The following is a 24197-nucleotide window of genomic DNA, read 5'->3' on the forward strand; positions in this document are numbered from 1 at the left end:
CCCTGCAATCTGGTGCTCAGCCGCACGGCCAGTTTTATTTACCTTTAGCCTGTAGCCTCCCGCACCCACTAACTGGCCACTGCTCCTCCACGCCCCTGGCCCCGGGCCTTTGTGAGGTAGTCATCAGCATCTCAGGTATCCGCCGTCTGAGTGCCAGTGCTGGACCAGTGGCCTTCTGTATACAGTCTCCTTCCAACCACACGACGACCTGAGACGCAGGTGCAACCAGCCCCCAGTGGAGAGGTGGGGAAACCAAGGCTCAGAGGGCTGGTCAAGGTTACCAACCAAGGAGATAACAGAGCCAGGACTGGGATCCAGGAGGTTCCAGAACCTGAGGCCTCCTTGCTGGCTGCCTCCATCCAGCTGAAACCCTCCTCTCCGAGGCCCAGCTCAAATGTCATTTCCCCCCTTCCTGTGTGTTCCTGCTTTACTCTGCTGTGTAGCAGGGAATTCCTCATCTGTCCTCCTGGCTGAAATTTATGGACTGGGCACTGTGCTAGATACCAGGAAGAACAGGAAAAATGTTCAGACCCATAAATGGAGAACAACATAAGTGGCACTCATAGGCACAAGGCTCTGCCCAGGCCCCTCTGGGACGCCAAGGAGGACCCTGAAGTTAGAATTGGTGGGGGAGGAAGAGTGACCCCAGAGCTAAGACTTAGCCGCCCACGCAGGGCCGGAGGAGAGAAGAGCAGGTGTACACCTGCACAGCTGTGGCTGCAGCAGAGGCCCACCTGTGGAGCGAGGCAGAGCTCCACACCAGGGGAGGGTCAGAATCTTGCAGGGAAACTGAGGAGGCCTAGGACAGCCAAGGGCCCAGGCAGGAGGCAAAGATGCCTGAACCTGGGCAGGAGTCCTGGGGATGGAGATGGGAAGAAATTCGTGGACTATCTGGCAGGAGAACCATCCACACTTGATGTATGAGAGGAGGCAGGGGTGCTAGTGAGTCGGAGGAAGAAAGGGAGCCACCCAGGTGACTGCCTTGGGGGCCCGGGAGGATGATGGTGCCACCGGATGCAGGGAGCAGGTTTGGGGCAGAGAGACGGGGTTTGCCGGGGGACCAGTACAGGGAGACTTGGAGGGTATCTGGTGGGAGACCTCATCAGGGAAGTCTCACCAGGGGAGGAGAGGGCTGGGTTTTACAGCTCTGAAGATCCCTGGGTCTCGGCACACAGTAGCCTGACAAAAACACCTGATGCATCAAGAATTTAGGAAGCTCTTTTTGATCTTTCCAGAACAACCACTGTCACAGCTCTTCTATACTGAGGGCTTATTAATTGCCAGGGGTATTTGCCAGAATTGGGATAGCCTGAGTTCCCCTGCGCTTTTGATAGCTGTGAGAACGGTTTCAGAAGGCTTGGGTCTAGAGGCTTCTCTGAATTTGGCACCAGGGGTTTCCCTGGTCCTCTAAGGGCTCACTTGCTCTGGGAGAAGGGGCTCAGGGCTCCCTGGGAGGCAGGGTCAACTCCCAGGCGTCCTCCGGTTTCTGTGGTCTTTTCTGCAGCCAAGAACTCTCCTCACCACCAGCAGGACAGTGAACATCAGAAGTGGACCTTACTGAAGAGGAGCAGAGGCACCAGAGTCTGGAAAACAGGCTGACGGTGACGTGGGGCCTGGCTTCTCCCGCCCCGGCAGGTAAGTGTTCTCACAGCTGCCCTGCTGATCAGGTTTTGACCTTAAACTTTGACACCTGGGATGGTGTGTAAATCCTGTTATTCTGAATCCCCTATTTCTTCTTGTGCTTGAGCCATGGGACAATGTAGGCTAAAAATCACCTAAGTTCAATTCCCTCTTTTCATGGATGCGGCTACTAAGGCCTCAGAGGGAAGCACCCGTGGGTGAGAGCCCAGCACTCCTGGCCCTCGGGTGTGCTCCTCCCACCCCAGCGGGCTGCTGCTCAGCACCTGGCCCTAAACCCCCACCAGAGCCTGCCTACGCTGCTCCCGAGGAGCCCAGGAGGAAGCTTCCTGGCTCCCCAAGAACACGGGGAGGAGGTTTAGGACACTTACACAGAAGGCTCCTTTCTTCCACCGATGGCCTTTTAGAGTGCGGTACAGACGGCCGGCGGAAAATCCACCGAACACCCTGTGGGGAAACGGAAGGGATCCACACAAGGGGACCTGTTAGCTGCAGTGCAGGCGGTCTGCGCCAGCCCTGGGACCCCACTCATGCACACGTACCCCATGAACATGAAGAGGAAGCAGGCCGTGGTCATGAGAGCTCCCCGGCTGGAGGGTGACAGCATCCCAAGCATGGCCACAACTGAGGAGGGAGGGGCAAGAGAGGGAAAGTCAGGGTCTCTAGGCCCAAGGCCCAGTGGCGGGCTGGCTCACAGGGCCCCAGGGCAGGTGAGGCTAGATGAGGCTCCCTACTCCCTCTCCCTACTCTACTGGAGAAGACTGGGTCTTAGCTGGGGTTCAGAGGGGTGCAGCAGTTGCTGGGCCACGGCTGGCTGCATCTTTTTCTTTTTTTTTTAAATTTATTTTATTTTTATTTATTTATGGCTGCATTGGGTCTTTGTTGCTGCGCGCAGGCTTTCTCTAGTTGCGGTGAGTGGGGGCTACTCTTCATTGCAGTGCTCGGGCTTCTCATTGTGGTGGCTTCTCTTGTTGCGCAGCACGGGCTCTAGGTGCGTGAGCTTCAGTAGTTGTGGCTCGAGGGCTCTAGAGCGCAGGCTCAGTAGTTGTGGCATAGGGGCTTAGTTGCTCCGCGGCATGTGGGAATTTCCTGGACCAGGGCTTGAACCCGTGTCCCCTGCGTTGGCAGGCGTATTCTTAACCACTGTACCACCAGGGAAGCCCCATGCATCTTAATGGTAATGGCCAGCCCACAGAGCACTTGCAACCAACCAGGCACTGAGCTAAGAGCATTACGAATGCCAGCTCACTGAATCTACCTCATCAACCCTCTGAGGTGGAGGTTAGTTCCCACATTCCTCAGATGAGGAAACTGCGGCTCACGAGGTTAAATGAGAGGCTCACAGAAGTTAAATGACTTGTCCAAGGTCACAAAGCTTGGAGGCATGAGGCTGAGATAGAAATTTAGGCAGATTAGTTGTTAAGAGATTAGATTTTGAAAGTTCTCATCACAAGAAAAAAAAATTTGTAACTATGCGAGGTGATGGATATTAACTAAACTCACTATGGTAATCATTTTGCAATATATACATATAATATCAAATCATTATTTTATATACCTTAAACTAATACAGTGTAATATGTCAGCAAAAAAAAAAAAAAGAAGTTAAAATGGTAAAAAAAAAAAAAAAATTTAGGCAGATTGACTTCAGAACTGCCTGTAACTACTATATATTCATTTTGGGGGTGTTTTCTGAGAAAAAAGACCTGATTCCAGTCCTAATCCTGGTGCTGAAATGGGTAAGTCACTTAATGCCTGACTGCAAAAGGAGGCCAACCTCAGAGTGCTGATATGTGGCTTCATTGGTGGTGTGGATGTCGGGGGCTATCGATGGTGCTGGAAAGATCTGAGGAGGAGCAAATCACCAGGGCCTGTGGCTGAGAGGACCAGCCCTCTTGCTGGGATGGACGGCTCTGTCTGGCGCAGAGATGTTGACATGCCCCCCTGCCCCAGGAAGGGAAGCCCACCCTTTTCTCAGACTCAGGCCTGTGCTGCTCTGGTGACCACAGCTCCCCCTCCCCAAACCCTCACCCCACCTCCATCCCTGCCGGGCTTACTCACAGATGACGATGAGGATCATACAGAAGAGCTGAATGCCTGAGCCCAGCAGGGAGCTGAGGATCATGGGGTACTGGGGGGGCCTGAAGACGTCGCCGTGCACCAGCTTCCACCCGGACTCTTCCATCGTGTCTTCCTGCAGCAAAGGGCCAGAAAGCGAGGCTCTTCTTGGGCTCCGGAGAAGGCAGCTCCTGCAGGGACCACCCCCAAGGACCCACATCCCTGACCAGGGCTGAGGGTCCCTCAGGTGTCAACCAGCTCCACTCTGACACAGGAGTGTAAGTGACATGAGAACGTATTTCCCAGAGAACTGTCACACGGAAAAAGGAGGGCACAAACGTCGGCTTACAGCTATATACAAGGAAAATCTCCTCCCCACATTCCACAAACCAAATGCATGAAAAAATAACGTAAACCAGCACACTAAAATGTTAACTGTGATAGTTTTTGAGTGGTGTCTTTAGAAGCAACTTATTATTTTTTTAACTGATTATAAAAGTAAAATAGGCACACCTTATTTTATTGTGCTTCATTTTACAGCACTTTGCAGATATTGTATTTTTTACAAATTGAAGGTCTGTGGCAACCTGCATCAAGCAAGTCTATTGGCACCATTTTTCCAATAGCATTTCCTCACTTTGTGTCTCTGAGTCACATTTTAGTAATTCTCACAACATTTCAAAATTTTTCATTATTATTATATCTGTTATAGTGATCTGTTATCAGTGATCTCTGACGTTACTAGTGCAATTGTTTTGGGGTGCCGTGACCTGTGCCCATATAAGATGGCAAACTTAATCAGTAAACGTGTTCTGATTGCTCCACCAACCAGTTGTTCCCCCATCTCTCTCCCTCTCCTCCAGCCTCCCTATTCCCTGAGACATAACAATATTGAAATTAGGCCAATAACCCTACAGTGGCCTCTAAGTGTGTAAGTGAAAGGAAGAGTTGCCTGTCTCTCACGTTAAATCAAAAGCTAGAAATGATTAAGCTTAGCAAGGAACATGTGTCAAAGGCTGAGATTCCTGAAAACTAGACCTCTTGCACCAAATAATTAGCCAAGTTGTGAATGCAAAAGAGAAGTTCCTGAAAGAAATTAAAAGTGCTACTCCAGTGAATACAGGAATGATAGTAAGAAAGCAAAACAGCCTTACTGCTGTTACGGAGAAAGTCTGAGTGGTCTGGAGAGAAGATCAAAGCAGCCACAACATTCCCTTAAGCCAAAGCCTCATCCAGAGCAAGGCCTAACCCTCTTCAATTCTATGAAGGCTGAGAGAGGTGAGGAAGTGGCAGAAGAAAAGTCTGAAGCTAGGAGAGGTTGGTTCATGAGGTTTAAGGAGAGAAGCCCGTCTCCATAACATAAAAGCGCAAGGTAAAGCAGCAAGTGCTGATGTAGAAGGTGGCTACACTAAACATCAGATATTCCATGTAGACGAAACAGCCTTCGATTGGAAGAAGATGCCATCTAGGACTTCCATAGCTAGAAAGGAGAAGTCAATGCCTGGCTTAAAAGCTTCGAAGGACAGGCTGACTCTCATTAGAAGGTAATGCAGCTGGTGACTTTAAGTTGAAGCCGATGCTCATTTACCATTCCGAAAATCCTGGGGCCCTAAAGAATTATGCTAAATCTACTCTGCCTGTGCTCTAGAAATAGGACAACAAGCCTGGATGATAGCACATCTGTTTACAACATGGTTTACTGAATACTTTAAATCCACTGTTGAGACCTACTGCTCAGAAAGATTCCTTTCAAAATATCACTGCTCATTGACAATGCGCCTGGTCATCCAAGAGTTCTGCTGGAGATGTACAATGAGATTACTGTTATTTTCATGCTTGCTAACACAACATCCATCCTGCAGCCCATGGATCAAGGAGTCATTTTGACTTTGCAGTCTTATTATTTAAGAAATACATTTCATAAAGCTATAGCTGCCATACAGTGTGATTCCTCCGATGGATCTGGGCAAAGTAAACTGCAAACCTTCTGGAAAGGATTCACCATTCTAGATGCCATTAAGAACATTTGTAATTCATAGGAAGAGGTCAAAATATCAACATTAATAGGAGTTTTGAAGAAGCTGATTCCAACCCTCATGGATGGAATTGTGGGGTTCAAGACTTCAGAGGAAGAAGTAATTGCAGATGCAGTGGAAACAGCAAGAGAACTAGAATTAGAAGTGGAGCCTAAAGATGGGACTGAATTGCTGCCATCTCATGATAAAACTTCAACGGATAAGGAGTTATTTCTTACGGATAAGCAAAGAAAGTGGTTTCTTGAGATGGAATCTACTCCTGGTGAAGATACTGTGAAGACTGTTGAAATGACAACATTGAATTTAGAATATTACATAAACTTGGTTGATAAAGCAGAGGCAGCGTTTGAGAGGACTGACTCCAATTTTGAAAGAAATTCTGCTGTGGGTAAAATGCTATCAAACAGCATTGCATGTTTACAGAGAAACTGTCCATGAAAGGAAGAGTCACTTGATTTGGCAAATTTCACTGCTGTCTTATTTTAAGAAATCGCCACGGCCACCCCAGCCTACAGCAGCCACCACCCTGATCAGTCAGCAGCATCAGCACTGAGGTGAGACCCTCCACCAGCAAAAAAGATTAGGACTTGCTGAAGGCTCAGATGATGGTTAGCATTTTTAGCACTTAAGTATTTTTAAATTAAGGTATTTTTTTAGACATACTGTTACTGCACATTTAATAGACTGCAGTATAGTATAAACATAACTTTTATATGCACTGGGAAACCAAAAAATTTGTTTGACTCCCTTTACTGTGATAATCACTTTATTGTGATGGTCTGGAACTGAGCCCGCAATATCTCGGAGGTATGTCTGTATGTGCTCTTACTTGTGTAATAAGAAAAGTAAAAAAATTTTTTTGATATATGGCATGATATTCAAATGAACAAAAAGTAGTAAATGAGTATTGTAGACAATTTTTTAAAACTCCAGAAAGACTGAACAAAAAATATAAAACTCAAAAACATTCATAGATTAAAAAATAAACCAGAAAGATAGAGAAAATGATTTATATACTTAATAATACCACTGTTTTGACATATTTCCTTTAGTCCTTTATGTATGTACATGTGCATATAACATTTTTAACAATAAAATATTGTATTTACTGTGTAACAATACTTTGTTATTTTAAGCTGATGTATGATCATGAGCATTTCCTTATGTCAATAAACACTCTCTACAATTACTATTTTAATGTCTGTACAATTTTTCATTGTATGGCTGTACCATAATATAACCAATCCATTATTATGGAATATCAGGCAATTTCCAGTTTATTTAAATTATAAAATAGGCTGCAATAAATATTTCTAGACCAAATTTTTGTGGTTTTAATGCTTTCCTTAGGAAAATTCTAGAAGATAGTGGATCAAAACAAGTTAACTAGGACTTCCCCGGTGGTCCAATGGTTAAGACTCTGCGCTCCCACTGCAGGGGGTGCGGGTTCGATACCTGGTTGAGGAACTAAGATCCCACAGGCCGCACCAAAAGTTAAAAGTGCAGCCAAAAGTTAAAAACAAAACAAACAAACAAGTTAACTATTTGGCAGTTCATGATATGTACTGCCAATTAATAACTTTTCAGAAATCTACCAGTTTACACTTGCATGGGTGGCATGAAAAGGTGCTTATCTCACATTAACCTTGCTGGCAATTAGTACTATATATACGAATCTGTGCTAATTTGAAGGTCCAAAACTGTCTTCTCATGACTGTTTGACACTGCACGTTGGGGGCTTATCCCTGAGGTAAAAACAGTTTCTCACATGTTTACTGGCCATGTATGGTTCCTTGTCTGTAAATTTTTTGTTCCTTATCACATTAGAGATTTTAGTGGTTCTTTTTTTAGAGATTTTATACCAGTTCTTTTAACTATCATCTTTTAAAAAATTTGTTGCATATATTATTTTGCCATTTCACTTTTCTGTTGTTTATATATCTTAACATGCAGGATTAAGGTCAAATTAAACCAGTTTTCTTTCTGTGATTTCTTCCATTGTTTTTACGCTTAGAAATTAGAAAGCCTTAGCCCCATCACTTTGGGTCATTAAACATTTTGTTTTCCTTTTCAATATTTGGTTTATGCTATGAATGATAACACACACACAGAGAGGCATGTGCGTGCGCACGCGCATGTGCGCGTCCTGGTCTGGTAGGTCCAGAGCCCCACTGCTAGACTGCCCTCCCTCTGCAAGTCCATCCCTCCCCAGCCAAGACCTCGTACAATGTCATCCTCCTTATTATAGTTGGCGATGTCCTTCCGGAGGGTCCGAATGATAATCATACTCAGGATGCCTGAAACAAACAGGGGCGGGGAAGAAGAGGAATCGTCAGCAAAGGAGTCTTCCATGCTGCTTGCCCTCTGGGCACGCGTGGCTTCCTCTAGAGGGAACTGGCTATGCAGCCGCCCCAGGTCCTCTCCTGGGCATAGCTCCACCCCAGCTACAGGGCAGGGGAAACAGAGGGTCACCCCCCAAGGAGGGGGAAGAATGAGCTGCTGGGATGGGCGGAGGCAGTCACAGGACACCGCTTGTATTCCAGGGAGAACAGCATCCCAGCTCCTCCAGGGCTTGGTCCTTCCAGCCTCTCCAGCCTCACCTCCTCCCAGGCTCGCCTCTCACTTGCCTCTGGTTATTTGTTGCTTTTAGTTATCAGGTCACAGCCCCATCTCTCTCTCACCTGCGTGCCTGTAACCCAGGCTGTTCCCTTTACCCGAATGCCCCACTCTGTCCTAACTCCTACTCACACTTCAAGACATCTTCTCCTCTCAACACCCCAAACAGTTCAGAGGCACCCCCATTTGTACTTGCACAGCACCCTGTTTACCTATCTAGGCAGCACAGTGTAGTGGTTAAGACAATGGGTTGTAGGACCTTGAGCTAACTTAATGCTTTTTGGCTTAGCTCACGGGGCTGCGAGGATGGGGATGCGTGTAAAGTGTTTATTAGCACAGCAGCTGGCCCCTGGGTAAATGTTTAATAAAGACAGCATTATCTTTACTTCTCCTGATACTGAAACGATCAGTTTCATTCTGCCTCTGACAACCACCCTCACCCTGCTCACTGCCCTCTTGCCTTCTGGCTTCTCACCAAGCCTGGCGCACTGCAGGGCCGTGACCCTTGCTGGAACCGTCTTTCCCTAGGTCTCTGAATGGTGGCTCCTCATTCAGAGAGGTCTTCTCTAAAGCAGCCTTCACCCTTTCCTCAACAGCCATGCACATGCTTCACAGCACTTAGCACTATCTGGAACCCCACTACTTCTGTGCTCTCCTGTCTCTCTCCTGCCCCCAGAATACAGACCGTGAGGGCAGAGACTGGGTTGGGCTTGCTCAACACCACATCTAGCATGCGGCATGGGGCCCGAATAGGACGAGCAACGACGAAACACTGTTGAATGAGTCAATGAAGGTGTGCATGAAGAGGCGGCACAGTCTTCCCCTAGGGAGCTCTCCAGAGTAGAGGGTGAATCTTGTTTACCTCTGTGTACTGATGCCTTGCACAGAGCCCTAATGTCTGCTTTTGACCTATGCTTGGCTCCAAGGACACCCTAGAAGTCCCCTGGGAGTGATGTGACACCACAGCCCCTCATCCCTCACCCCCTTGTCCTCTCCACCCTCCAACCCACAGCTCTCTCACCTGACAGGAAGAAGACCACCACGACGGAGTTAATGATGGAAAACCAGTGGATCTGTACATCACTCATGGTCAGGTAGGTGTCCCAGCGAGAGGCCCATTTGATGTCACTCTCCTGGCGGTGGGGAGGAAGCACTTGAGAGTCAGGCCTCCACCTTGACAACTCCTGCCCGGACCAGAGCCCTCCTCCCCTGCTGTGGGCTCCAGCCCCTTCTCACCTCCCAGTGCACAGAGTAGGTGAAGTACAGCTGATTCTCCTTGGAAGGGTCAATTTCTTGGGGCGAGGAGTTGGTACCCTCAGGCAGGGTGCATGAGCTCTTCTCGTCTGTTTTGAGGTCTGTGAGAGACAGAGACTCAGTCTGTTCCTGCAAGGGCTGGTGCCACTACCCAGGGACTGTTCTGCGGGTGCCCTCAGAGGCAGCGTGCTGCGGAGCAGTGGCTGAGAGAACAGATGGCAACTAGAGCTTTAAAACTGTGCTCCCTTGGGTGGGATGGGGAGGGTGGGAGGGAGCCCCGAGAGGGAGGGGACATAGGTATACATAGAGCTGATTCACTTTGTTGTACAGCAGAAACTAACACAGCATTGTAAAGCAATTATACTCCAATAAAGATGAAAAAACAAAAACAAAAAAGAAACAAAAAACTGTGCTTCCCAGAGCCCTGACTTTCCAAAGGGCCTCAGGGGCTGCAGAGAGGTGTTTGTGGGGAGGGGTCTGAGTCCCTATTTAGTCAAATGAATTCTTCCTTCACTCAATTCAAACATTCATTTGCTCATTCAATCCGTCCCATTCAACAGGCAAAAACAACACTGACTCACTCTCTCATACGTTCACTCACTCATTTAGTCCCCAGAGTCCTGGCACTTTAGTAATTCAATCACTCAGATGCTTCCTTCCTTCATTTACACATTTGTTCATCTTGCTATCTGTCCATTCATTCAGCCAACAAACATACAATAAATAAGCACCTACTATGTGCCAGGTACTGTGCTGGAGAGAAAGTGGTGAGAAAAGGAGACAGGGTCTCTAACTTCGAAGAGCCAGTGGGGGAGCAGCTGCTGTCAAACACTCACACAGTAAATGTCAAGCTGTAACCATGACACAGACGGGAGGAGAGGCAGTATGATGCCCCGAAAGTGCAAGGTCTATGTTTTACATAAGACTTCCGCATATGACTTTGTTTGACTATGAGGTTCCACAGCTTAAAAAAACTCCAGAAACTCACCACCACTGTGGACAAAAGGCCAGGCATGCTAAATGGAAGTGCACCCTGTGGTGAGCTAGGGCTGCCAGGCAAGGTGAGGCCGACCAGATCCTGTCAGGCCCACAGGGCTGGGCCTGGGCTCTCAAATTCCTGCACAACTGTTGACCCGGGGCCGAGTTTAGTCTACGCCAATCACCCACACAGAGGAGCAGAAACACAGAAACCTGCTGCCCAACAGCTCTGTCGGTACCCCTGCCCCTTGTTCTTCAACCCTTTGCTCTTGAGCTGGCTGGTTCTTATGATAGGCCCAGCAAAGCCCCAAACTGCTGTTTGGTCTTGGCCACGTCACTGACCTCTCTGAGCCTCTGGCTCCTATCATAATCAGCACATACCTCCCGGGGTGGCTGGGAGGTGGTAAACTGGTAAGGTGCTGTGCCAGGCCAGGAGACAACATGTCAGCTCTCCCATTGCCCCTCACCTTCTCTAATGGGAATGTAGTGACCCTACCTTCGCTGGGCCCATATGCCACACTGGGGCCTATCAGCCATTTCAGGAATCAAGGGTGCAAAGACCCTGGGTGTGGAAGCCCAGGCCCGTCCAGCCCTGCCCCTCTGGTCACACCTCCCCACTCACCCTCCAGCCTGATGCTCTGGGGAATCACCTCGAAGCGGACGACGCGGTATGTGTGCTCCTGGTCCTCTTCCAGGTCCTCCCGGTGGTAGTAAAGGATGAACGAGAGGTGATTGTGCAGGTAGATCTAAGACAGAGCAACAAAGAGAACAAAATAGCTAGGAGCCAAGAAACCACCAGAAAAATCACACAGGGTGACCAACCAGGTATGAGGTCCCTTCCCTCATCTAGCAGACCCAACTGTACCAATGTTCCAAAAACACTGCTCTTATAGCAACCTGTTACTCATGAACCCTCCAGGGCTCTGTGGGGCTTACTAGGTACAAGTTCAGACCCCTTAGGCTGGTGTTCAAGGCCTTCTGTCACCCTAACATACCCAGCTGTCGTCACCCTCTCAGACATGTTAGTTCGCCTGGTCTCCCTGGGTCCCTCCCTGCCCCGTGAACAGTCCCCACCCTGAACGCCGTTCACGGGATTCACTTAACTAGAATGCCGTCCCAACTTCACTCAGCTCAAGCCTACCTACTTTTCAAGGCCCACCTCCTCCGTGACAACCTGAACGCACATTAGCTCCCTCTGAACTCCTCTGGCATTGACCGTCAAAGCACTGGCCCGGTCAGGATTGGGACTTAAGATCCAGGATATGACACTATCAGTTCTCTTCCCAGTTATGAAAGAAGCCCTTGGAGGACAGGGATTGTGCCTCAGAAGAAACGCTTTTGTTCTTTATTCCCTAAGTAATATGTGTTCAGTTTAGAAAATGACAAATATAAGAGGATCACTGTTACAATCAATGCCATTAGCATATTTCTCAGTGGCTGTGCTATGAAGTGCTTACACAGATTATCTGATTTACTCTGCATGACAACCCCAAAAGGCAGGTATGGCTATAACATACATTTTACAGATAAGGAACCCAAGGCTTAGAGAGGTGAAAGAGGTAGGCTTAAGGTCACTCACCAACTAGTAAGTGGTGAAGGCAGGATTCAAAACCCAGGGAACCCGCATGCTCTTGACCACTCCTGGGCTCTCCCTCTTACATACTGATGAAATTCCAGACTTCTTTTTTTTGGGGGGGGGGTGGTTAATCTTATAATCCATATAATCATGTGGAATCTGAGTCTTCAGGCACTGTGCCTTCCACCTCCTGTGTATCATCCGCCAGAGCCCTGCCCACAGCACTCAGACTTCTGACAGGCCATGGCCGGGGGCACCAGGAGGAACTTGTCTTGGCCATCCCCACCTTTTCTAAGCCTAGAGCTACATGTTTCCCCCTCCCCTGTGGCCCCAAGTGCTCGTGACTTTGGGGAGTGGCTCCCCCAGCCCTCTGAGCACATCAAGACACTCTACCTTGTTGACATCCGTGAAGCCGAGCCGGTAGCCGTGTTCAAACTGCACGTCTTTCTCTTTCTTCTTGTCATCGCCGTCGCGGTTGGAGTAGAGTTCCAGCCGGGTGGCCACAGGCAGGTTGTCTGCAATGCTGGAAACCCAAGGCCCCACTCAGTCCCTCAGACCGCCTCTCCCTCAGCGCCCTCCCCTATGGGAACTCGACGCCGGCAGGGAGCAGAGGACAACTCACAGGTGGACATAGTAGTCCTCGGAGATCCGCTCGGCCACGAGCCGGCTCTGTTCCACGGTCAGGATCACCGGCTTGTTGGACTGGCTGCACAGAACCTCACACTTCTTTTCGCTGTTCATGAGAACCTGGAAAGGGGTGTTGACAATCCGGTCCCCTCTCAGCACCTCTCCTGCCATAAGAGAGACAGATGGAGCTCAGAGCTTCAGCCCTGAGGTTGCTGAGGTCAGCAGAGCCACGGAGACACAGGGCCCACCTGCAGGGCCTTCAGCAGTCCTGCAGCCTGGCACTCAATGCATTACCCTGCCTGTTCAGGCCAGGCTTGCCCACCTGACGCCCCCTTGTTGTCCCTCCTCTCCCTCTGTGCTCTAGCACCACCAGACTCTTCAGAGCACGTCAAACATGCCACGTCATTCTGTGCCTCTGGGCCTCATGTCGTTTCCTTTGCCTGGAGTGCCATTCCCTGCCCCACGTTCCTGGGAAACTCGTCCTCACCCTTCAAGCTCAGCTTCTATTCCACTCTCCGAGAAGCCCTTCCTGACCTCCTCAGGACTGAGTTCGTCACTCCCTCCTCGGATTGCCCTCTGCACAGAGGCAGCATCGTACAGTGGTGAAGAGAGGGCTACTGAACCCTGGCTCTGCCACTGACTAGCTTAGCAGTCTTGGTAAGTACCTTAACCTCAATGAGCCTCAATTTCCTCATCTGTAAAATGGGGATAATAGTACCCATCTCACAGGGTTACAGTGAGAAATAAAGTACCAGGCACAGAGTGGGAAGACAACAAATACTATCTTTATCACCAGCATCACTTCTGCACCTTTTCATATGTCAGTGATGTGACTTTGTACAATATGTTGATGGGTTAAGTTTTTGTCCTCATACCTCATTATGAGCTCTTTAAGGGCAGATAATGTTTCCTATTTATTTCTCCATCTTCAGATCCTGGTTCAGGGAGGAAGGGAGGTAGGGTAAAATGCAGCACCTGAGATTTTTCAGCCAAAACATCTTTTTAACTTAACGAACTGGCACACGCCTTGCATGCCTACTGCCTCAGAGAAACCTGCTGCCAGACATCCCAAGAGCAGGCACCGAGCAGTTAGGGCCTATCAACTAAACCCAACGGTGATTTCATTCTGAGCCATTCTAACACTTCTACTGGGATGAGGTGGAACTGGCGCAAGCCGAAGGAGACCTACCAAAGCCCACAGGCGGCACTAATGCCCACACACGCCTGGTATAACAGCTGCCTACCAGTGTGGACCCACTTGATGTGGGACTCTTGGCCTAGTCATTCATTCGTTCATTCATTCATTCCTTCCCAAACATCCACTGGATATTGGTTATATGCTGGGCTCTGGAGAAATAATGTTGAACAGACATATGGAGCTTATGGTCTAGTGGAAAGACAGATTGATTAATCAGGATAATGAGAAGATACAGTACAATATGAGGAACTTGCTCTAGATGTGGGGGAGTAGGTCTAGGACAGCTTCTCTGAGGAAGTAATGCTTGAAGTGAGCTCTAAAGGAAGAGAGCCTTAACTAGGCAAAGAGATAGGGGAAGACTATTCTAGACAGAAGGGAACAGCACGCACAAAGGCTCCCTGCCTGGTTGGGGGGCGGGGGGAAGGCAGGGGGACGATGCAGTAAACGTAAGAGGCCTGTGCGGCTGTAGTGCACACAGCAAGGGTGACTTGAGGCGCGCTGGAGAGACGGGCCGGAGCTGGACCTCAGGGGGCCTGTGGGCCAACGGGAAGTTTGATCTCTATCAAGAGAGCCACAAAAACCAATAAAGGGTTTCTAACAGGGGCAGCAGAAGACATTATCCAGTTCTGGTTACAGATCACTCTGGCTGTTTTGTGAAGAAAATATCGAAGATGCACGGAACTGGCTGGGGGCGATGGCAGTCAGCTATGCAAGTGGGCGGTGATGGTGGCTGGATTAGAGGGTATAGTGAGGGTGGAAACAAGTACACAGATTCAGGAGCTACTGAGGAGGTGAAATCTAGGGGGGTTGGTGCTGGCTGACACAAAGGATGAGTGAGGAGTGGTGCATATCAGGAAGACTATGAGGCTTCTACAACCAAGTTCCAGTTGGGGGGAAAATGGGAAAAACAGCAAATTTAGACTGAAGGCATTTTTTCAGTTTGGATATGTCAAGTGGCTATGTCAAGCAGGCAGTCAGATATCCAAATATGAGGGTCAGAGGAAAGGTCAGGGCTATCTATAGATAGAAGCTGTGAGTTGTTGGGATACAGATGGTAAGTGGCAGGGCCACAGGCTTTACCACAGTGGGGAGAACCACTCAGCTGTGCAAAGTAGCACTCTGACAAGTGTGGATGAGGCCACTCAGGAGAGGGGGGAGGGTAAAAAGGGGCCTGGATGAAGGTCTCTACACCTCTCCCCCACTTTCCCCCTCCTTTAGAAGGCTAGTTATGCAGGTGAGTATGCAAAACCCAGGGATGGACTGGCCAGTGGGAGGGCAAGAACACCAATAAGATATCTGCATGGTCCACTGCTGAAATGATCTGGGTCATCCTCTGCCATTTTACAGATGACAATGCTGAGAACCAGACCCAGATAGTGACTAGCCTATGACAGTGACTGTGGTAGTGTTAAGCCCCTGGGCTCTTTCCTCTACACCATGCCCTACCACTCACTTCTTTTCAGTAAGGTCAATAAGGAACTCACTTGAGGAAAGAAAGAACATACAGAGAGAGGAACAGGGCTGAAGATCAAGTAAGGTGGGTATCATTTCTTGATATTTAGAAATTATTGATACATTTAAACTAAGAAAGAGGACATACTGGCCTGGAACAGCTCACTTCTAATACGGAAGTATTCATTCTAATTTTTAAAGCTGGGAGCAGACAGCCAGCCACACTAAACGAGCAACAAGCTGAGTGGACCCTCTAAGCGAGTCTGATGTTATATTCCAGTACTTCTGCCGCAGACATGCCCCCCCCGCCCCCCCCCCCGCCACGATATGAATCTCCACCAACATGATAATCAGGAGCACAGCCCTTGGACAGCCCAAATGAACCTTTCTGGAAAAGGCAGTCTGGACAACAGAAAGAATTCTGTTTTTAGAGTTAAAAAACCTGGGTTAAGATCTCAATTTCTCTACCCATTGACCATGTGACCACAAGCAAGTTTTTCAAACCTCTGAAGCTACTGTGCCCTCTACTATGGCATGGGGGCCATCATACCTGGCTTTGCTGAGTTACAGTTGGAACCAAGTAAGACAGTGCGCAGAGTGTACTGCTTAAGGCTATGGACCCTGAAGCCAGAGTTCCTGGGCTCTGCCACCAACTTGGTGAGTGACCTGTAGCAAGTGACTTCACCTCCTGTGCCTCACTTCCCTTATCTGTGATAAGGGGATAGTAAGAGTAGCTACGTCAGAGGGCTGTTGTGAGAATTAACTAAGGTAAGCACAGACGTGCTTAGAACAATGCCCGGCTCATTGTTAGAGCCCTTTAAGTATTAACAGTGATGATGATGAGGACGTAGAGTACAAGGCTTGCGACCCAACAGGCACCCAATCAAGGCTGTTTCTGCTCCACTCAGGGAGGACAATAACTTTTACTGAATGACAACTATGTGTCAGACACTGGGTCAGAAGTGGCAGAGAGAGACATGTAAGACATGATCCCGCTGCTCAAAGAGCCCCTAGGCCACAGAGGGAGGCACCACACAAAGCTGGAATGAGATACACTGTGTCAGGATAACTTTTGTACACGGAAGTTTCCATTTCTATGAGGCAGGAACATTCCCCAGCTTCACGGAGGTTAAGGTCACGCAGCATCACACTGAGGTGTGCCCAACTGCTCAGCCTTGGGCTGTAGATGAAGCCACACCAGCTCACAGGGGAAGGGAGGAGCTGCTGTGAGGGGTCTGGAGGACACAGCAGGTCAGGCTTCCCAGCAGCGGCAAGGTGGCCGGGGCACGGCATGGTGTGGAGAGAAAAGAAGGGTAAGCGGCAGGCAGCAGGAGCAGTCCAGGCCCCGAGACCGACCTCCGTCCAACTGCACAAGGCGAGACTTCGGGACTGGCGGTGCTGCCTGCTTTTGGTCGAGGCCTGCCCCAGCTGGTCTGGGACATCCAATACCTGGCAGTAGGTACACCTGTTGGCTAGGGGTTCTGGAAACATCTGAGCCATGGGTAGCCCCGATGGAGAAGGCAGCCCTTTCAGGGGACTGCTCAAGAGCCAGTTCTCTCCTTTCCCCTCCCTAAGCTATAAGAGAACAGGAAAGTCTCTTAAGTTCCTTGAAGTCAGGGAGGGCATCCTTCCAAGTTTTTATCTCCAGGACTTAACACTGAGATGGCAGAGTATGTACTAATAATCATGTCCTCAATAGAGGCCACCAAATGTCTTTTCCTTTAAGCCTGAAATTCCAGCAAAGAATTATCTGAATTAAAATAAAATGGCTGCTATTTATGAACACACATGCCAGACACTGCACTGGGTGCTTCACACATTATTTGAGGCAAGGCCTGCACAGCTTAGCAAGAACTATGGTGATGTCCCTGCTTCCATTAGGGCCAGAGATAATCACTCATTCTTTTAATTAAAAGCAGAGCAGGTTACAGAAGCCGCAAGAAACAGAAGGGGATATCTAGAAATCAAGGAGAGCCAGTCGGAGCAGTAGCTAAGGGCTCCAGCTCTGAAGCCTGACTACATGGATTCCAAGCCCAGTTTAGCCATTAATTAACAGTATAACCAGAGGCAAGTCACTTACCCTGTAAAATGGGAATAAACACCACAACTACCTCCTTCAGGATGTTATGAGGATTAAATAAGCTAATCTGTATATAAACTATGTAGAATGTTGTGCAGCACACGGTAGGTGCTATATAAGGGTTAACTGCTATTAACATTATGAAAAGATCTGGGTTCCTCTTTGGGATAGCGTGACAGCAGTGTGAGAGAAGAACTTACCCAGATTCTCTGCCTTGTAGGTTATTTTGCTGGGCTGGCAGAAGGGCAGTGAGTAGTATTCATAAGGCAGCTGGGTGCGAGAGCTGGTGAGCTTCACAGCCTAGTGGGAGAAGAGAGGCCATTATTCCTCAACCCAGAAATCAAGATGACTGTTCCAGTAATCCTCCCTGGTACCCACTCATCTTTAGTATACTCGGCATTATTACCTAATAAGCAAACTAACCGCAGCAGACACAACTCTGGTATACTATACAATTATTTCACAGTTCACTAGTTTTAGATTACATTATAGATTTTGTTTAAAATCACAACCAAATCCAATATATACTCAGAGTCCTTAACATGCTGATATCCTTTGACCCTATAATTTCACTTCTGGGCATCTTTCCTAAGGAAATAACTCCAAATAAGGGAAGAAACTTAGGAACAAAGAGCTCCCTCCTCATTCCTAACCACAGTGGTCTTTTGCCTCTAGTTCCCTGAGCCCGGCCAGCCCTCTCCTGCTTCAGGCTTTCAACCTGCTCCTCTCTGCCCGACTCGCTGCCTCCTTCTCACATTTGGTCTCAGCTTAAATCCCCTCACCTTCGAGTCCTTTCCTAATCATCTTATCAAAGGAATTCCCTCATCTTCTGTATTTCAACACTTCTAGTTATCTTTGTAGCACGTCTGATAAAATGTAATTATTTTATGTTTTTGTTTTTGTTTTCCAGAGAAATCAGTCTCCCCTACTAGAATTTAAGATTAAGCTCCATGAGGGCAAGGACCATATGTGTCTCGCTTACCTATGTAACCACCGTGCCTACAGATCTAGGTACACAGTACATGCTCAATAAATGTTTGCACAATGAAAAAAGAGAGAAAAAAATGGAAAAACAGCTAAAAGCCCCATAATGGGAAATTGGTCAATAAACCACAATATAATCGTTCAATTAAATATTATGCAACCATCAAAGACGAAGTTTAAGAAGACCATGAAGAAGAACATTTAGGAAGTGATGCAAGCACACAGAATGCAGCTCTGGAAACAGTGACAGCCACAGACAACTCCCTAAAACATGGATAAAATAGAACCAATCAAAATGTTGCAAAAAAAAAAAATTAATTAATTAATTAATTATTTTAAAGTTTTTTTTTTGATGTGGACCTTTTTTTTTTTTTTAAAGATTTTTTTGATGTAGACCATTTTTAAAGTCTTTATTGAATTTGTTACAATACTGCTTCTGTCTTATGTTTTGGTTTTTTGGCGGCGAGGCATGTGGGATCTGAGCTCCCTGACCAGGGATCAAACCCGCACCCCCTGCATTGGAAGGCGAAGTCTTAACCACTGGACAGCCAGGGAAGTCCCAAATTTTAACTTAAATGCAACTAAAATTATCTTTGCTATTTAAAAACTATTAACCATTCCTCATACACCATCTGAGAGTATAAATAATTTTTAGAATCCAGGTCCACAATCCTTACTTAAAACTCTTGCTTTGGAATTAGGAATTTTTCTAATTTTAAAAGAGCAATGTGGTATATTATAAAACCATGGGTTTTATAACACCCCCCAGCTGGGTCTGGAGCAGTACCCCACATTCAATGACAAGGAAATGCAAAAATATTCATACTAAGTGGGAAAAATAAAGTTAATAAACAGTTCAGGTCAGGTCTCGCCTACAATGAGTTTAGAAAAACTCTAAGTTTCAGAGCTTTTAGATGTTGGATTGAAGGACGGGGGACCTCTATTAAGCATTTCATGAACTGCTTGAGGCAAAATGACCAAAAAGTTATTGTCTGTTATAACAGCCTGTTATTTTGCGTTTCTTAGCTTTCTCTCCTTCTGGACAATCAAAAAAGAATCCACATTACAAAGAAACTGAGTCTCACCTTTATGTCCCCTCCTGCCCTCTCCCTTCCCACCCAAGGTGTACGCTCTCACATGCCCCGCTTGGCAGGACTGAAGCCAGAACTACCCTGTCCTCCCCATGCCACAAGCTTTGCTCTGGAGGGGGCTTCTGGCAGAGGCACTGGGAGGAAGGGTACTGCGGTGGTTAAGAGCCGGGCTCTGAACTAACCCTATGTCTCCCTCACAATGTGACCTTGGGCAAGTTGGTTCACTTCCTCGGGCCTCAGTTTCCATAACTGTAAAATGTTCAGTAAATCCCTAAAACATACAGTATCTGCCTCACAGGGCTCTTGGGGGGCATCTTGAGCTAAGCCATGCGTAATGCCTGGCATGTAAATAATCCTCAATAAAGGTGACTTTAATTATTGTTCCCGAAAATTACAAGTCTGACTTCCAAGGAAGAGGGATGCTCACAGTAATGCAACACATGGAATGGCGCATTTGCTTGTTACTACTACACAGTTCTAAATGCAGACACTTTCTAATAGGCATTGATCGTATGTATGTATCCACCCTACCAGGCTATGTACTAGGAGCTGGTGACGCAGCAGTAACCGAGAAAGATAATATCCCAGCCCTTGTAGAACTTGATTCGTGGTAGTTTTCGTTTTTCCACAAATGTATTATATTTTTAACCTCTAAACTGGTTAACTCCCCCTGGATAATGAAAAGTTGCTTGCATCTAATGCCCCAAATAAGCATGACATGTAGCAATTGGTAATTTTGTAAATGCCCAAAATGTGGTGGCAAACAAAGGCACATGACAGCATGTCAGGTGGATGGCCCTTTGTGATTTTCTGGGCTTCTGTTCCCCCTTTTGAACACTGTGATGCTTAGGACAGGATAAAAACTTTATTTTCACACAATCTCACTGCTTTGCTTTTGCACAGACCAGTAAAGATGTGGTTCCCATCAACAAGAAATGTACATTTTAGGAGCAGAATTTATTTTCATTACTTTATAAGTTTTGCTAGTCCTTTGTACAGAATCACTAAGGATTTGAAGGACTACTTAAAAACTTCAACTGTACGTTATTTTGCCTATGGGGGACCAATGTGGTAGTCTAGAAGCTGGGGGTTTATGGAAGCGTGAGAATGCCGAGTACCCTACACTGTAAACACTGCACAGAAAAAAAGACTAAGAAAAATAACCCAAAGTATTAAGGGTGGTTATATTCGGGTGATGGTAGAGAGGAGTCCCTATAGCTGGGAGCTCTGGTACAAGGTCACACCCCTTGTCTGGTGGCCAGTCCCCTCGCCTCAATGTGGGAGAACTCTGCAGCTGGCCACTCCAGTTCCAGAGCCTTCCACAGGACTCTGTTGTATCACAGCTTAATATCTCCCTCTGCCCAGTCCTGCTTCCCTTACTCCCTCCCAATTGCCGACCCTGAGCGCCTAGCCAATAAATCTCTTGCACCAAATCTCCACCTTAGAGTTTGTTTCCTGGGAAATGAGATCCAAGAAGATCCACCACCAACCCTCAGCCGTGTTTAGGGCTCTGAGAATGCCAGCAAGAGTCCGAGTCATTAACCAACGTGCCAGTCTGCCCACTGCCCTGATCAACCATATTTTAAAGGACTCTCCCATAACCCTGTCACAGGTGACTGACCCACAGGTGGGCATCTAGGCTGAAAAGGTGAGGTGGCCCAGTTGGATGTTCTTCTGGACTCTGATTTAGGGCAACGCTTTCAAATCCTAATCACTCATGCACCAACTTGCCCTATCTACTTACCACTTATTCTGCTATTTTCTTGGATATGATTCATTTTCAGGTAAATACCTTTATTTAAGAAGCAAACATTTTAACACTATTAAAAATGGAAAACCAACGACAGCCATGAAATCATGAGTTGAAGTAATGGCTATATTTTCTAGTATCATTAAAAGAAAACAGCTATTAAAATAAAACATACGTGTCAGCCACTTAAAATCATCTCATATACCATCACTCAGATATGCAGTGCACCGTTTGGAAATACTGAACTGGAGAATCCTGGCAGAAGCTAAAATTTAAAAAAAAGGCCATAATAGGCTGCGTATACACGGATGATATGAGTTATGCAGAGAAAGCCGGTAACAGAGAGGAGGATGGACAGAGGCAGAGATGTCACAGAGAAGGAGGCAGGTTGAGAGAGATGGAGACAAAGAAAGAGATGGACACAGAAGCGAGTGAAAGTGAGAGAGAAACAAAGACACAAGAAGAACCAGAAACAGAGCCAGAGCCAAAGAGAAAGAGAGAGAGGGACAGAGAGAGAGAGAATGCACTCATACAGGCAGAGATGCAGAGACAGCCAGAGGCAGAGAGAGAGGAGAGGCGGAGATCCCGGCACTGCGGGGCCCGAGGGACACCACTTCCGCCCCAGCCGTGCGCAGTGAATCCTCTTCCTCCCAGGCTAAGCAGCACTGGCCTGGGTTCTCTGCAACCACAGGAGGGACGTGACCAGCTCACCACAGTCCTCTGGCCAGGTTGCCCAGCACAGAGGCTCCCGCAGACCAGGAACGCACTTACCTTGATTTCTACAGGGTCGTTCTGGTGGAAGTTGATTGGTGCGACCCCAGGAACATAGAAGGCCCCTGTATCACACGTGAGAGAGAGAAGCAGCAGGGACCACGGCAACCAATCCTGCTTGGAAGAAGAGAGGTGGCAGTCGGAATGGGGGAAAGAGGTGAACAACCCTCTGGGGCACTGTCACATCTGCTTTAACTGACGCAGTCTCATCCCCACGCTGAGAAGCCTGAGGCCCCCCAAGGGCTACCCTCTAAATGCCCCCAAGGGTGCGATGAGGCACTGATCCTGCACTTCCAGAAACGAGCCACAAATTGAGCGCAGTAATTAACAGCAGGGCAAAAGGGCAGACTAATACAGGAGCCACGGCTCCCCACTCTTCGAGCAATGTTCCTTTCATCATGTCACATGTATCACTGCCTTGTTGGGCCAGCAGGAAACAAAGCTCCACAGTGTCCCATGAATTCCCATTTCTCTACATAGCAACAGGCTTGCTTTGTCAGAAAGCAAGCAATGTTACCAATACATTTTCCTACAAACCGTCTCCAAAATTGTCCTGACCCCACCGCCTCCCGTCCTCTGCCTCCTCAGCTCCGTTTACACCAGCCTTCTTGTTGTCTCCTGACAGCAAGTCCTTCTCCACCCCCTCAGGGCCATCACCTTCACTGCTCCCTCCGTCAGAATGCCCTTCCCACAGGTGCCTGCCTGGCTCATGTCTCATCCCTTATTTCATTCAGGTCTCTCTCAAATGCCACTTCCTCAGAGAAGCCTCCACTGACTAGCCCGTCTGAAATGGCCTCCTCAGGGCTCCTATTACCCATTCTCCAACCCCTTACTCCACTTCTCTTCGTGGACTTAGCTAATTGACATGGACATATATATCTGTTTACTTGTGTATTATCTGTCTCCCTTCACTCGAATGTAATCTCTGTGGGAGCAGGGACTGTGTCCCCAGTGCCTGGCACCTGGTAATCAAAGGCAAGAAAGATCAATTACCCACCTCAAGAAGTACCCCATCAAAGCATCTCTTTCCCTTCATTAATATGCTTCGCGCCCTCAAGGTACTAGAAGAGCTTCTTTCCCTCTGCCTGGCTTGAACAAGGAACTTTGTTGTCTACGCACCTGGATCACCAACTCAATTGCGCGGCTGCATCTACCTTCTCTCTCCACCCCTTTTACCGCTGTGGCATTTCAGACCCTCATTTCCTCCCATCGGACACTGGCCACAGCCTCCTGATCACCTTGTCCCCGCATCCTTCAAGTCACCATCACCACCACACACACACACACACACCCTCTCAGACGATTCTTTCTGGAACTCAGTGTTATAGGGAATCAGAATCACTCACTCAGGGGGCTTGCCAAAAATGTAGACTCATCTGTATTTTTACCAGGAGCACAAGTTGAGGAAAACTGGCTTTCAAAGTTTAAGGTTCTGAGCTTGTGCACTAGTTTAGATACAGAGCCTGGTCAAACTCTTAAAAGCAATATATTCATAGAGTGCTTTCCTCTGATCTGCTGTGATGTTTATAAGTATCTGTCAGCTGATGTGCATTATGAAATATGAAATAATAGTCTGACCCCAACAAAAACAGTGAAAAATGGCTAAGACAGTTGTATTGAATCTGGTAATCACAAGGTCAGCAGAATTAGGGGTGAAAGCAAGATCTTTAAAAGAAATGACAAGACAAAAAGGTGAAAAGTGTCTCATGGGGTAGGATTCTGTATAGGAAGTCAGTATGTTCCCCGCTTCTATCATTTTTTTTAACTTTTTATTTTTAAATAAATTTAGGTTTACAGAATATACTATGAGAGTTCCCATATACTCTTCACCCACTTTCCTCTAATGTTAACATATTACATAACCATGGGTAAGAGAGGCTTTTAAAAAAATAACTAGGTTAAAAAAGTTTTGAAAAAGCAAAACATATACAGTAAATATTCGCGAAGATTATGGAAAAACCCGAACAAACTTTTTGGCCAATCCAGTAATTCAAACAGTACAAATGGGTATAACCATGAAAAATTAATCTTCCTCCCTCTTCAGCTCCCCACAGACAACTGCTAGCACCAGTTCCTTGAAAATCCCTC

At 47.4% G+C, this 24197-nt stretch overlaps 1 protein-coding gene across 3 annotated transcripts in view; it reads right to left on the reverse strand.

Moving 5' to 3' along the window:
* TM9SF4 (transmembrane 9 superfamily member 4) overlaps positions 1-24197 on the reverse strand; it is a 54770-nt gene that overhangs the window by 10452 nt on the left and 20121 nt on the right. For all 3 annotated transcript variants that reach the window (XM_082431886.1, XM_082431885.1, XM_082431887.1), the window contains exons 2-12: positions 22110-22223; positions 17714-17813; positions 12779-12947; positions 12550-12679; positions 11203-11326; positions 9585-9703; positions 9370-9481; positions 7959-8029; positions 3700-3832; positions 2181-2262; positions 2010-2085 (exon numbers count right to left, since the gene is read on the reverse strand). In XM_082431886.1, the coding sequence (XP_082288012.1) occupies positions 2010-2085; positions 2181-2262; positions 3700-3832; positions 7959-8029; positions 9370-9481; positions 9585-9703; positions 11203-11326; positions 12550-12679; positions 12779-12947; positions 17714-17813; positions 22110-22223 (1230 nt within the window). The remainder of the gene's footprint in view (positions 1-2009; positions 2086-2180; positions 2263-3699; positions 3833-7958; positions 8030-9369; positions 9482-9584; positions 9704-11202; positions 11327-12549; positions 12680-12778; positions 12948-17713; positions 17814-22109; positions 22224-24197) is intronic.

Source organism: Balaenoptera physalus, assembly GCF_965194825.1.
Source record: "Balaenoptera physalus genome assembly, chromosome: 16".
NCBI lineage: Eukaryota > Metazoa > Chordata > Mammalia > Artiodactyla > Balaenopteridae > Balaenoptera > Balaenoptera physalus.